This window comes from Melanerpes formicivorus, unplaced genomic scaffold, assembly GCF_026170545.1.
Source record: "Melanerpes formicivorus ecotype bairdi unplaced genomic scaffold, bMelFor1.0.p_v2 SCAF_100, whole genome shotgun sequence".
Classification (NCBI taxonomy): Eukaryota; Metazoa; Chordata; class Aves; order Piciformes; family Picidae; genus Melanerpes; species Melanerpes formicivorus.
The window spans coordinates 427,179-442,166 of record NW_027142452.1 but is presented as its reverse complement, the minus strand read 5'-3'; the positions used below and the strand labels follow the sequence as shown (position 1 = coordinate 442,166).

Here is a 14,988-nt window from a genome sequence, read left to right as displayed (position 1 = left end):
TTCAGCCACGAAATCCAGCAAATATCCCCATGACGTGAAGTCTGCGGGCTCCTGGGAGCTGCTCCAGCCCCGGCTTTTGGGGGAAAGTGGAGATACTGTTGAGATAAGTGAAGATAGAGCCGAGCAGAGCATGTGTGGAGCTGAAATCACCTTGGCAAAGGCTTGTTTTGGTTTTTTTTTGTTCCTGTGGGGAGGTAACTATCAGATCTCAAAAGATAGGGCGTCAGAGCCGGTTGTCCCCGCCAAAAAGGTGCCACTGCCTTCCCAGCCCCCCCTGTCCCCGGGCACTGCGGGACCACTCGCCATCTGCTCCTCTCCACAGCTTCTCTTCTTATTCAGCCCCCTTCTCAGTGCTGGGGGAGTCCCGGCAGCAAACCACGGGCAGATTTCAGGGTGTTGAGTCCTCATTTGGGCTGCTGGGTTGTCCCCTAAGTCTTCCTTTCTGGAGATGCCAGGCCGGTGGCCCCAGGCAGGTGTCTGCGCTCCATCCCACCCTGCCACCTGGCTCGGGTTGTGCTACCCCCAGGTGACAAGGTCTTTCCCCAAACCAGTGGTTTGTGGGGACTGCCTGGGATTTTCGGAAGCCAAAACCTCAGCAGGAACGCTGGGAATGGCTCGGGAATTGCTTCCCAACATGGATTTCATAGCCTCTTGCCCTGGATACGGTACCAAACTGCTGCTCCCCGGGGAGGTGGTTAAATCTCCATCCCTGGAGGTGTTTAAAAGAAGCAGAGGCGTGGTGCTGAGGGACATGGTTTAGCACCAGACTTCGTAGAATTAGAGAATGGTTGGACTCGATTATCTCGGATCGTGATGATCTTGGTTTGCAACCAAAACGATTCTGTGATTATTTGGTTTCATTCCCCCCATGGAGGAGGTTCGAGAGCCACTTTCGGTGCTTCACAACGTGGAGGGGAAAGAAAAATCAGATTGTTGCTAATAAATAATGACCGGGAGAGACGAATTCTATCACTGGCACCTTTGTTTCCTCAAAACCTCTTTTATGGGGAAGTTAAGAGAGGGAAAGTGGCCAAATAAAACGTTGTTGGAGGTTCTCAGACGATTCGAGCTCTGTCCTACACTCTCCCAAACAGTTTTGTAGCCTTTCATTATATCTATTACTTGACTTTCCACTTACTGAGGGAGACTAATTATTCCTCGCCTCCTTAAACACAGGCAGCACTGTTTTGCCGATGCTGCCGCCTTTCACTCAAGAGGATTAAAAGAAACGACCTGGAGATGGATGAGGATAGAGGGTGAGCGGCCAAATTTTAGCTCTTTGATTCCTGGAAATGATGCTGCCCAGAAGTGGGCTCGGCCGATCCCTGGGAGCGGAGGACACGGCACTTGCACGCACGCTGGTCCAGATCGCTCTGGACAGAGCTGCTTCCTCAACCTCGAGAGCAGATCCGGGCCTGAACCGCCCCCCTCCCCTCACGCCCCCTCAACTCCTCACAGCTCTATCTAATGAGCAGATAGGAGACGAGGAGCTCACAGCAGCATCACATTGTCTTCCCGTGGAGTTGTTGGCGGCGGGGGACCTCTCATGCCCACCGAGGGCATCCCTTGGCCACTCCACCCATCCAGAGGCGATGTAACAAACCCGAGGGGGATCTTATCCGGTGGAAACATCTCCCCACACTCCTCCCCTAGGCAACTCCATGTATTTTTTTTTTCCAACCTTAGGGAGTAAGGGAAGCCCACATATTTTACTCCAACCCCAAGGAGTAAAATCGACCTCATTTAGTAAAATAAACCTTTTCCTAAGAGCGGTTTTACCCTTTAAATAGGGTGTAAAGTGGCGGCTCCACGAAACTCGGGGCTGCAGCAGCCTGGGGAGGGAACAACGAGGTGAGGTTTCACCTCTTCCTTAACATAAAAAGGAAACAAAAATGAGTTTGCTCTCAAATAGCTCAGACATGGAAGATTGGACCCTTTTGGGGCGGTTTGCAGCCGCCTCTCTTGTGAGATTTTCTTTTTTCCTGGGCAAGGCGACAGAGAAGGAATACGAGACGTTTCCAAAGGCTCCGGAGTGCTCAGAGTCTTCAGATGCTTCGGTTGGGAGTTAAAAATAACTCTCCGCGGAGAAAGTTTGTGTCGTGCATAAGAAATGTCACTTCTGGCTCCTGCCGGGGTGATTTATACGAAGCGGTGCTGGCGCTAGGGGGGTTGGTTTTGGCTGCAGACTTGGTTATCACCAACGAGGATTTGTCCCTAGAATTTGTCAGGGAAATTTATAGCCCAGGCGTGTGTCTTGGTGAAGTCGGAGCCTCCTGAGCTATATTTAGGGCTAAAAAAAATGAAGAGAGAATATAATGTATGGGGGTGGGGGGGAAATGCTACAGAGTTTGGGAGTTCAAAGCAACGCAGAAGGAATCCTACCAGTGAGTTACCAGCACTGGGCTGTTCTGAGCTGCAGAATAAACGAGGAATAATGAAGATAAGATCTAATAACTCTATCTGCCGCTCTGGGGAACAGGAACGGGATGGGGACCGGCACAGGGACCAGTTCCAGCCCGACGCCGGGAGGGTCTCGGGATGGGGATGATGGACAGGTGGTGGATGGGAGCCGGTTTAGCCAGGGACAAGTGACAAGTGTTGTGTCCTCGGTATCCTGACCAACACTTCGAGTGGAAAATTTGGGGAAGAAATGCTTCTTTTGACATTTTTTTCCTTTTCAGGGTGGTACAAACCCCTCGAATCCCACCTCATCCTGCTCCAAAACATCAAATTCGTTCTCCGACTGCTCTGGGGAACATGTCCTGTTTCCTTGTGGCTTGTATTGGCTCTTTTTCTATGGTCCCCAGGGCAGAGGTGTGTCGGTAAGATGGGTGTTCTCACTAATGAGGTTCATTCAACCCTTTTTGCTCGGTGACCTCTGTACCCGCTGCCCCTGGCTCCAGCGATGCTCCTTCTCTTACTGGGCTTCTCATCCAGGACCAGCCCCCTCCGAACGATCCTTGCCCTCCCCCAGGACAGCTCAGAGATCGTTCAGGGATCGTGGCTGGGTCTGGGTTCATCAAGGCCGGGCTCAGGAAGTTCCACGGAGGGTGCAGAACCCGGACTGAACCTGGGAAGAGGTCCCGAAATAGATCCAGAACTTAGCAGGCCCGGTGTGGGCCAGCTCCACCCAAACCCTCACTTTAACAAGGGCATTAATTTATTAACAACATCACCAACGTTTCTAGTATTACTAGGTCAGAGTAATTAGCATCAACCAGCACCAGTTAAAGTCATCCACCCCGAAGAACTCCAGAAAGTACTTTTTTCTGGACCAGACACTGTTCCATGTAGATAAAGAGGAGAAAATTAACCAGCAAAGCTGGGACAGAGGCAGGAGGAGCCAGGATGGCAAACAGAAGAAAGTCCCCCCCCTGCCAGCTCCTTCCTTTGGGGGTGGTGGAGCATCAGGAGCGTTCCTCAGGTCCCAGCAACTGGATGCACTGGGAAAGGATGTGACAGCCGTCACTGGGGGGACGGAAAGCTCAGGAGGAAGGTGAGGGTGACTCCTCAGGAGAAAGAAGTTAACTCTTCCACTTCTCATCCCTCAAAGTCTCCTGCCTCGCTGACTTCATCTGAATGAAACGAAGCAGCGAAGTCTTACGCCTTGAGCCTTGCCGGGGCTCTGAGGGAGGCTGATTCAACATCTCCAAGAGCTTCGAGCAGCTTCTTTAGCAAACATGTTCGCAGGCTAGATCAGCACAAGACAAATATTACTTTAGCATCCCCTACCACACGTGCCGCGCGAGTCTCATTTGCATGTTTCCAGGTTAATAACCGTGAGGCAATCGCGGTGTTTTGACAACGGTCGGGAGCAGAATACACTTAATATGCTTAATATGCTTAATATATGCCCCGCAGCCGCGGAGAACAGAAGGGCAGGGTTGCAAATATGCATCCCCCATTTGTTTGACATTTGGAAGAAGGTAAAGAATGGCTGAACTAATGGTGGAATCTTACAGTCATTCAATAATTTAGATTTTATTGAATATTCCCCCTTCTTTCCTCCGACATTTCAGTCTTGCTAATTAGGACAAATAAGAAGGGGCCTGCTGTTAGCAAGGATAATAACTGGCGAGGTTCCATTTATTAAGTCACTTTCCGTGGGTGTCGAATTGATCTGTGGCTGTGACTGGCATGCTTTCTAGACCTGCAGCAACTTGGAGAAGTCATTATGAGCTGCAGAAGGGCCCTCGTTAGAGATCTGTATCGATAAGGTGTCAGGGTTTGCGTTGGGGGGGTTGTGGAAACCATTGCCCCACACCCTCCCCGTCCCACCCTTGCTCTGCCTCCCCCTGTCCCACACCGGCTCGCCCTCTCCCAGCCCCGACAAGGGAGGCGGAGGGATCCTGCAGAGGATGGTGTCCCCTCGTGTCCCCTCCTCTGCGCCTCTCCCTTCCCCTCCTCCCTTCCCCACGGAAAGGGTGTGTGTGTTGGTGGAAATCCGCTGCCAGATCGATTTGCGGAAAGATCTGTCTGGGCACGGGTTTGGAAGTTGAACAAGAGGCTTCTTTCTCTGGTGGGGCCAAAGGGGATGTGTGGAACCATGAGCCAAACCGTAACGCAGCGGAGCAGCCCTAGGACCAGGCAGGGCTGAGAGGCCCTGGGAATCGGAAAGGGCTATTATGGTACTGGAAGTGGGGAGCGCTGAGTGGTCCCTGTTACAGCGTAGGGCTGAGCACCCCTGGGGACCAGGGAAACAGCCCTGGGGACCGGGCAAAACTGAGTGACTACCGTTACTGGACACTGCTGAGTGGCCCTGGCTACCGGGCAGTGCTGAGAGGCCCCGGGGACCGGGCACCAGCCCTGGGAAGTGGGCAGGGCGGAACAGCCCCGTTACTGGGCAGGGTTAAGTGACACCGGGGACCGGGCAGGGTTGTGTGGCCCCTGGACTGAACAGTACTGAGAAGCCCTGAGATCGGGCAGGGTTTGAGCATCCCCGAGGACCGGACAGGGCTTTGTGACCCTTGGACTAGGCAGGACCGAGCAGCCCCGGGGACTTTGCAGGACTGCCCTGCCCAGGGACCGAGCAGGGCTGAGTGGCCCCCACCGCTGTGAACCCAGCGCTGCCTCCCTAGCCCGGGGCTCTTGGCGTGGGCCAGCCTCGACCATCTGATTCCCTGCTCCTGCCATCCCCCAACAAGCCTGTATTGAGGATTGCGAGGGGGATGGGGTTAGGGAAGGGAGAGAGGGGAAATATGTAAAGCACTGGAACAAATGGCGCTTTGATAGACAACGTCTGGCAGTGCCAACGCTGCCTCTGAGTATGTTCCAGAAGCTGGAGACATTAAATAAACTTAAAGATAATGAATAGCCTTCTGTGGTGCTTGGGCTGTGCCTGGGATTCCTCCCGCCTCTCCTCTTCCAGCATGGTTCGGGGATTTTCAGAGCAGAGAAGAGTAGGTGAGAAAGGGCAGCATGATTTTGCGGGGGGGTGATGACTCCCAGGCTGACTAGGCTCTTCCTTCTCTTTATGGGGAGGTGTTAAGTAACGCTCGCTTGCAGATTTTAATTGCATCCTACTTCGATTTTCAATATAAACCTAATCCTTCCCGGAGTGGGATGCTGGAACGTGTGCTGGTTTGGGAGGGGAAGAAGCTGGCAATATTATTAAGGGTAAAATGGTAGCCGTAAAATATCACACACACACACACACACCCCTCCACACACACACACTCTCTTTGTTACAGCGGGAAGAGATAATCCAGATCTGCGAGCAGCAATTCCGACAACATCTGTCGAGGGCTTGTTTTATTTCGTTTTATTTCTTTTTACAACCCCAAGCAGAAAACAAGCCTGGCTCTGAGGCTTCTAATCCCAAAGAAAAGACAACGAGGAGGCTTCTCGGACTCCAGCTTTTCCCCAGGGACTCCCGGCCGGTGATGACAGCACCCAGGCAAACTCCCAGCACCCAGCAAACTAGAAAGGGCCTGGATTTCTGTGTGGGGACACAGCAATCCCAAGAGAAAAACCCCAAAGGCCGTGGTAGGGGACGGAATGTGTGGGGCGGAGGAACCAGGCGGGCTGCGCCCCCCCTCCCCTTTCCCTAACCCTGAAGAAAGGGACTGGTGACAACGCTGCTTGTCATGGCTGCTTCACTCCACACCACCGCTCCCTGCGCCATTTTAAAGCCACCACCGTGGGGTCTGTCCTCTTTCCCATGGCCAGACACCCACTCCCTGCCCCACACCACACCAACGTCCACACACCCCCCTCCCCGGGGTCGTTTTTCCGCCTTGCGTTCGCACGGACCCCGTTCGAACGGCAACCAAATTTCTGCCGTGGCTGAGGAAACACCCATGACTTAGCAAAGACGTAACGTGATTTATTTGGGGTGTCACCGCGATTGATTCCTGCGCTGACCCCTTTTCATTCATAAGCCTCCCTACCCCCACATAAACAACATACCCCACCCCAGCCCTCTTCCCCTGATATATGAGTTTTGGATTTAAAATTGCACGTTGTGAGAGGCCGAGGCAGAGTGCAGGGCTTGTGCTGCTGGAGGGGAGAAAGAAAGAAAGGCAGGAGAGGAAAAAACCCTCTTTAAAGCTAAATTCTTACCTCCTTTGCTTCTATAACATTTATTTGTTGATTAACACCCCTCAGGCATCACCCTTCCGGGCTGGATTTGTTTTTTTGCACTTACTCAAATTCTCCCTTATTACCTTTTTTGTTTTATTGAGTCCGAGATGTTTAAAACACCAACTGCGATGTAGCCCGGCTGCATTTTCTGTTTCAAGAGACGAGAGGAGGAGGAGGAGGAGGAAAGGACTGAAGGCTTAGAAGCATCGCTCGCCTTATCCAGGCCGGCCGGTGGGAGAAGAAGTGTTGGGAGAAATCGCCGAGCGGCCCCCGCAAGCCCCCAGGAATGTGCGGGGGCTCCGCGATCCCCCAAGCCTCTCCCAGCGCTGCCTTTTGTGTCTTTTCCCATCCCTTTATCCAGCTGACTTCCTTACGGGAGGAATTTACAGTTACAAAACAATAATTGAAGGGCGAATGTTCAAATTGGTAACAAATGTCCCGAGTCATGAGGAAGGGAGGGGGGGGAGAGGGGGGGAAAAGAGTCAAATTAACCCCCAAGCTGAAGGAAAATGAGAACAAAACGGGCGAGAGCGAATTTGTCTGCCACCGAATCCTCTCGAAATGTTAGTTGGGAAGCAATTTCTTTTGTCTCCCCTCTCGAAGCACACGAGGAAGGTTTTCCTGCAAAGCGGGAAAGGGGAAGGAAAAATTATCTGGGGGTGGGGAGAGGAGGGGGAGGGGAAAAAAAAGGGGGGGGCACATTTGGGAATTAAATAGATAGCCATACACTTGTCCTGGTTTTATAAAGACGTTTATTTACCCTATGAAAATAATGTACAATAAATAATTTGCCTTTGCCTAATAAAGGATTTGAATAAATAGTCTACATCTAAAACTTAAAAAAGAGGAAGGAAAGTTCCTCTGGCTTATTTTAATTTATTTATTTAGTTCTCTTTTTTTTTAATTATCATTTATTTATTTTATTACGAAAGCTAAAAGTCTCATTCCGATTCCTGAGAAAGTCGCTGAAAGGATTCACAAAGGTTTTCGGGCGGGGGCGAGGGGAGGGGGGCGATGTGAACCTCTTTAATGTGAGTGAGAACTATCCGTCGCTTCCCTTAAAATAAAGAAGAGTTTAACACGAAACTTTCATTAAATACCTGTGTTTAGCCAAAATCGGGCTGCTCTTTCGTGTCTGCCTCGGAGAATAAATACTGAGAGGGTCATTCGCATCCCCCAGTGTGAGGAGCTTGAGAAGAAAGTGTTTGGGAGGGGTGGGATGGGATGATTAAGGAGAGACGGTTTGGGGTTATTTTTCGGGAATGTCCCCCTCACCCTTTAAAGGAGGCTGGGGAGGTGTTGGGGGGGGAACTGGAAGCGGTTTGGGACGGGGCTGGTGCTCCGGGAAAGGTTAGAAACGGCCAGTCGGGATGGGGAGCAGGGGAGGTGGGGGGTTGGTTATGGGAAATTTAAATGCTGCAAATCTATAGTACAAAGTGCGCTTGTAAAAAAGTCCAGGTCTTCCTCGGAGAAGTGGACGGGACTCTCCAGGGAGCTCTGGAACCCGGGGGAAAACCCCTCCGAGAGCTGCAGGCAGGACTCTGCCGAGAAGATGCTCAGCTCTGGTAACAAAGGCGAGTCCTGGCTCTCGGGGTAACCGCGGTCCGAGGGGCCGGCAGCGGTACTGGGGTCTCCCCCGAACCCTCTCGGGCTGCCGGGTTCCTCACTGCCCTGCTTTTCGCTTTGGAATGACCCAGAGGGCTCCGGAAGCGACCCGAACGTTGGGTTCTCTTCAGGTTCCTCCGCTGGGTCGCTGCCTTCATCCAGGTTGGAGTAGGCGAGATCCCCGTCAGGGTTTTCTTTGTACTGGGTTTGCCTTTTGTGTTTCATCCGACGGTTCTGGAACCAAACTTTGACTTGTCGCTCGGTGAGATCGAGCAGAGCAGCGATTTCCACCCTCCGGGGCCTGCAGAGGTATTTGTTGAAGTGAAATTCCTTCTCCAGCTCCAGCAGCTGGGTGTTGGTGTAGGCGGTCCGCAGCCTCCTGGAGCCACCACTGTCTCCCAATCCCTGGATATCTTAAACACACAGAAAATTACACTCTTCAAGGAGAAAAAGTGAGGTTGGATTCGTCCCCTCCCGGTTACGGGCAGGGCAGAGCTGCGCCCAGAACTAAAGAGATTTGGGAGCGGGGAGTGGGGAGGCAGGAAATAAATGTTTAATTAAACTCTTCCCACCGTGGAAGAGGGTTGGAAATCACTCCCCGGTCCCCTTGCCCCAAGCAGAAGAAATTCTTTTTCTCAATGGCCTCTTCCTTTGGAGGCTTTTCTTCTCTGCTACCTTCGCGGGGAAATAAAAAGGGAATTCCCACCCATTCCTTCCTTTTTATTTGTTTTCCTTTATGCCAGGAGTTCGGGAGGGTCTCTGCGGGGCTTTGATTTCGTTATTCCTGAATTACCTGGTGTCCTCCCTTCTCCTGCCCAAGCATTTCCTTGAACGCGGCCGTGAAAACACTCAAATGGTGTATTATGCCTTAAAACATTTTAAATCCCGGGGGAAGGAGGGTCCCCGAGCAGGGCTGTTGAGCTCCCTGGCCGAGGCAAACCTTGGAAAAAGGCTTTACTGGAGGTCTGGAGGGGGAGGGGGAGGATTTGGGGGTGTATTTAATTTATTTTGCTGTATCTGAGGATCCTGCTCTTGCTCCTTCCACCTTCTCATCCTGCTCACCCTCCCCTCAACCACCCGCCTTTATTTCTCCCTCCACCCTTCCCCTGCTCTTTAGGGGGTTGGTTGCTTTGTGGGGGTTTGTTTTGTTGGTTTTTTTCCCTCTGTAAAGTGTGATAAAATAAAATAAATACAAATGCAGGGCTGGGAGGGAAAATGAAGCAAAAGGAGCTGCCAGGTCGCGGATGTCCCTGTCCCCCCACTGCCGCTGGAGCTAATAAATAGCCCGCTTCCCTCAGCCCCCTCTTTCCTCTTGGCTTTCGCACAAGTTGCAGCAATTTGCTTTTTTATTTGCTGGGGGAGGAGGTAGGAGATATTTCTCCCACCTTCCCACCTCGGCTTGGATGCATTTTGATGCAAGTTTCGGGGGGGAAAGTCCAGGGGTTTTTTTTGGGAGGGGGTGGTGGGGTAGGGATGCTCTGGAGCGGCAGGAGGGGAGTGGGGAGGGTGGGGGGGGGATGGTTTATTCTTCAGATCCTCTCATATTTCAGCAAACACCTCCTCACCACCCTCCATATACCAACCTGCAGGAGATCCTGCGGCAGGGACCGGCACCGAGGATGATGAGGATGGGGGGGAAGAAGAGGATGGAGCCTGGGTAGATTTCTTGGAGGATTTTTTCTCCTTCATCCATGGGAATTCTGCTGCCAAAGGGCCAGGCTGTGCCGGAGGTTGGGGTTGGAGCTGGAGCAGGCCATGAGATGTTCTTTTTTGGTTCCTCGGTCTTGCCTGGTTGCTGGAACAAGGATTCAGGCTGAGGACGGTTTGCTCAAAAGGAGGAGGAATTAATGTCGAGTCCTTGATTGATGAAGTTTGAAATGTCTCCAGGACAGCGGGAAGAGACGTCAGGCACTCTGCAAGCGAAGGCTGGCTATTTATAAACCCGATCTCCCTCTCAAATTCAAAATTCATGGCTTTTCCAGGGCCCAGGGTTTAAAAAGCGGGAGGGGAAGAGGAGGAGGGGAGGGGGGGGGGGGGGAGGATGGGGAGGAGGGAAAAGGAGGAGGAGGAAGAGGAAGGGGGAGAGGGGAAGAAATCTGAGGGCCTCAGTTTTTATGGCAGTGATGATGATGGTTCTCGGGCTTTTTATAATTGTTATATTGCTGATAATACAGGCGGATGGGGACCTTGCTCTATTAAACTCCAGACTGGGGCGAAATTGCAGCCAATTCCTGGTCACGTGGGCCAGCCCCGGCCAATGGCAGGCGGGGCCTGCTGGCAAACAGAAAGCTTTATTTTCTTTAATTGATTAAAAAAAAGAAAGGAGGCAAAAGGGAGGAAAAAAAAGGCGACAGAAGATCCCTAAGAAAAGCCTCTAAACCACACACCCACCCCCCACCTCCATCACCCCTCGGATGGCTTCAGGTTGGTGGGGCTGGAGGGCTGGAGGCAGGGAGCTGCTGCCTGCCCCTGCCTGGTCCTGACTGTCTCTGCCTGTCCCTTACTGTCCCTGTTTGTCCTACCTGGTTCTGCCCGTCTCTGCCTGTCCTGACTGTTCCTTCCTCTCTTGCTTGTCCCTGCCTGTCCTGTCCTCTGCCTTCCCTGCCTCTTCCTTCCCACCCTGCCTGTCCCTGCCTGCTCTCCCTGTCCCTGCCTGCCCTGTCTGTCCTGCCTGTGCTGACTGTCCCTGCCTGTGCTGATTGTCCCTGCCTGGTGCTACCTCACTCCCTGCTCTGCCCGCACTCCTTGCCCTGCTTTTAACCTGCCTGTGCTTCCCACTTTGCCTTCCCTCCCTGTCCCTGCCTGCTCTCCCTGTCCCTGCCTGCTCTGTCTGTCCTGCCTGTGCTGACTGTCCCTGCCTGTGCCGACTGTCCCTGCCCGATGTTACCTCACTCCCTGCCCTGCCCGCACTCCTTGCCCTGCTTTTAACCTGCCTGTGCTTCCTACTTTGCCTTCCCTCTGTCCCTGCCTGCCCTGCCTGTTTTCTCCTGCCCTGCCCGTGCCGGGCTGCTCCAGACACCCTCGCTAAGCTCCCAGAAGTCCGTACCCCCGCGGGAGGGGGGACAGGCGTGGGAAAAAGGGCTTTGCCCCCTCCGACGTGCCCACTGTCATTCAGGGAAGCATAACCGGGACGAGCTCTGGGCCGCCTGGGTGCGTTCGCACATCCCATCTTTCCTGTGGCATTTGGGAAATTCCAGGCAGCGGGAAGCTTTGGCTCTGCGTTTGGATGCGAGCACTTAGGAAATCAAGTGAACTTCCGAGTCAAGTGCAGCCTCATTTACCTGGTTAAACGACTTTTAGAGAATCCTTCTGCTCCCAGAGCCAGGCTTAATGGATTCTTTACACTCTCCTAAAGCCCAAACATGTTTTAAGGTCACGAATATCTTTGCAATCTCGTTTCTTCCTTCCCATTTTTTTTTTCTTGCCCCTTACTGCCAACAAGCAGCACCACTTCCAGAGTTTACAAAATAAGTAAATAACATTTCCCAGGAAGTTATTTCCCCCCCCCACCCCCCCCCCCCCCCGCCCTCCTTTTAGAGCCTGAGTCCTCACAACCCCCTGAAAAAAAAAAAGACGAAGTGAGAAACGATCAATCTTTTTCTCGAAAGACTTTTGACAGCTCAGGCCTAACTCTCTCGGCAAAGAAATTCGGCTGTTGCCAACGAGTTGCTTAAAGCAAAGAAAAAAACAAGAAAGAGAGATTTTTGAAGGCTTAATCCCAGGGTTTGAATTTGGGAAGGCTGGAAAATACAGATCCTGAGGAGGGGAGTGCAAAAAATAACCAGCAGAACGGCAGCCTGGTTGGTTGGGAGCTTGTTCAAGCTCCACTTCTCCCATTTTGCAGCAGGGAGGGACTGGGCAGGCTGCATTCACGCAGGGAGAAGCCTGGAAACTTTTGTCAGTCCAAGCATCTGTGTGTGGGTGGTGGAGGCTTCTGAGGAGCACAGAACACATCTAAAGCCGAGGAGCTAGCTCAGAGAAGGAAATAATAAAGACCTTGACAAAATGCAGCTCGGCTGGAGGGAGAATCCCCCAGAATATTTTCTGCCTGCTCATGGGGATCAGCATCAAGCCCCTCAACTTCAGCAGAGGAAGGTGGATGCAAAAATGAGCAGTTCCATTTTGATACTTTTTTTGCTGTTTTGGATTAAAGTGGCTTTTTGGGGGGGTTGTATCTCAGGCTTTGTCATGACCTGCTGGTTCCTCCTTTTTAAGGGACAGAGAGGCTCACTGAGGAGCGAAGGGAAAAATCTTTCCAGCTGCTTCCAACTGTTCTGGTTGGGTTTGCTGATACTGAAGTTGCAGGGGGAAAAGATTAAAAAAGAAAACGAAGGGGAAAGAAAGAAAAGAAAGAAAAGAAAATAAAAGAAGAAGAATGAAGGAGGGGAGAAAAAGAAGAGAAAAAAAAAAAGGGGGGGGGGAAGAAGGAGGGGAAAAAGTCAACAAAGAGAAAAAAGAAGCTCTGGGGGAAGGAGAGATTTTTCCCACGCACCACACAGAGGAACAAGGCAAGAAAAAAAAGATCTCCCTGCCCAAGGGGGAAGGAGAATAAATCCAGAGGGTTAGTGAATGACAGAGAAATGTGCTAACTGTAAGACAAACCCAGGCCTGCTGCTTGAATGCAGTGCCACAAATCAAACCCTGGATGTGAGGAGTTGTAGGAGAAGGAGCCTATGGAAACACTGCGAGCATCACACTCTGAGCCTTGGAATTACCCTTTGTTGTTGTGGTGGTGGTTGTTTCCCCCCTGATTTTTTAGCCAATTCCTGATACAAACCTCAGCAAAGTGGCGATGGGGATGCAGGAGGACAAAATATACACGGTGAAGGGTGAGGGGGAAATGATCAACCCCAAGCTCTTGCTCTCTGAGATGATCCCAGCCTCCACGCTTTTATGCTCTTAAGTGATAGTATCCCCGAAGGGGGAATTATTCTCTGCATGGACAAGCATCACCCAACCCCATCCTGGAGAGGAAAATCCAAGCCCTTGTCTCCTTCTTCCACCGTTATTTATGATGGCGCCAAGGTTGTAATTATTAACCTGGAACTTCATTTATTAAGAGAGCTCACACGGATGGGAGGAAGCTCGACACCATTTCTCACACAGAGCTTGCTCCACTCCACTTTTTTATCCCTCTGGCTTTATCCAGGCACCTATGGATGGCCCTGGCAGTGCACACAGGTGGATAAAACACACATGGGCACACACTCCTTATTTCTACAACCCAGCTTTTCTTTCTTCCCTTTTCAGTACCTCTTGCAGCCTTTTTCACCCTTTTTTCCCATCAACAATCCAAATCCCCCCACTCCTTGAATCCAGAGGGGACTTTTCCCATCTTGATCAGCCCCTGAAATTGAGCATTTTGAGTCTGAGGAATACTTTCAATACCTTTCCCCCCTTTTCTCCCCACAACAATCCAAATCCCCCTTTCCTCTCCTGACTACTTTTCCAAACCTTTCCCCCCTTTTCTCCCCACAACAATCCAATTCCCCCTTTCCTCTCCTGAGTACTTTTCCAAGCCTTTTCACCTTTTATTCCCCATAGCAATCCAATTCCCCCTTTCCTCTCCTCCCAAAGGGAACTTTCCCCCTCTCGATCAGCCCTGGAAACAGAACATTTTGAGCCTGCTGAGTGGTTCACCCCCTTCCCACAACCATAAAACTTTTATTGCTCCTCGCTGCTTTAAGATAAGTTTTCTTAGGGGCTTTAGACCATAAAAAGCAAATTATTCACAGTTTTATCCCATCTGCTTGTGCTGCTGGGGGGGGGGATTCATTCCTTTTCCCTTCTGCTGGTGATGTAACCTTTGGATGAGGCTTTTATTCCTGCCCCCCCTCCCCCCCCCCCCCCCTCCGCTTTTCAGAACGATTTTAAAGGTGTGGGTCTTGGGGGGTTGTGTGCACATGTGTGTGGGTGTGCACATGTATTTAACAATCCTTATTTAATAATCCTTATTTATAAGTAAAATCATTATTTATAAGCAATTTAGTCTCTCTTCACTTTAAGCTCCCTGCATGGAATCCCTACCTCTTTTTTTCCCCCTTTTTTTTTCCCCCCTTTTTTCCCCCTTTTTTTTCCCCCTTTTTTCCCCCTTTTTCCCCCTTCTTTTCCCCCTTTTTTCCCCTTCTTTTCCCCCTTTTTTCCCCTTCTTTTCCCCCTTCTTTTCCCCCTTTTCCCCTCTTTTTTTCCCTTCCTTTTTTCCCCTTTCCTTTTTCCCCCTTCTTTTTCTTTTCCTTCCCTTTCTTTTTTCTCCCATTTTAAATTTCCTGATTAATTATTTTCCATTGTTGTTCTTTTTTATTCTCCTTTTTATTTTCTCTTTTCCCCTCCCTCCCCCCCCCCCCCCCCCCCCCCCCCCGGCTCCGATTAATCCTTTTCCTTTGTTTTCATTTACGGCCCAATAGCAACCCGACCCCAGCACCACGTGATTCCCCCCTTTGTGGCCGCAGCCGCGTAAAGACCGCGCAGGAAGCCGCGCAGGGGTTAACCTAGCACTTTTTCGGCCCAAAATCCTGACGTTTCCACCCCAGAAATCCCAGCCATGAAGCCTATGGACTATGCTGAGGAATCCTTTTTCTCCCCCTGCCATTTCTCCACTGGTTTTCCCTCCCCACACGCAGATTTTTGTTGCTGCTGCTGCTGCTGCTGTTGTTCAATTTGCCTTGAAATCCGACTGCTAGGACAAGGTAAAATTGATAACAGAAAGTTTATTCAAGAATTGCTCAACAGACAACCCTTCAGCGAGGAAATCAAATTGAACTACCGTAGGAACAAAGAAAGATACTCCAAAGAGGAGGAGGA

The 14,988-nt window shown here is 51.3% G+C and overlaps 1 protein-coding gene across 1 annotated transcript; it reads right to left on the bottom strand.

Annotated features, from left to right (window-relative positions):
- Positions 1 to 7,311: 7,311 nt before the first annotated feature.
- On the bottom strand, positions 7,312 to 10,547 carry HOXB2 (homeobox B2). The gene is made up of 2 exons (XM_068166380.1): positions 9,771 to 10,547; positions 7,312 to 8,600 (listed from the first exon to the last, which is right to left on the bottom strand). The coding sequence occupies exons 1-2, from the start codon at positions 10,156 to 10,158 to the stop codon at positions 7,981 to 7,983; spliced, it is 1,008 nt and encodes a 335-aa protein (XP_068022481.1). The 5' UTR covers positions 10,159 to 10,547; the 3' UTR covers positions 7,312 to 7,980.
- Between the last annotated feature and the right edge of the window lie 4,441 nt (positions 10,548 to 14,988).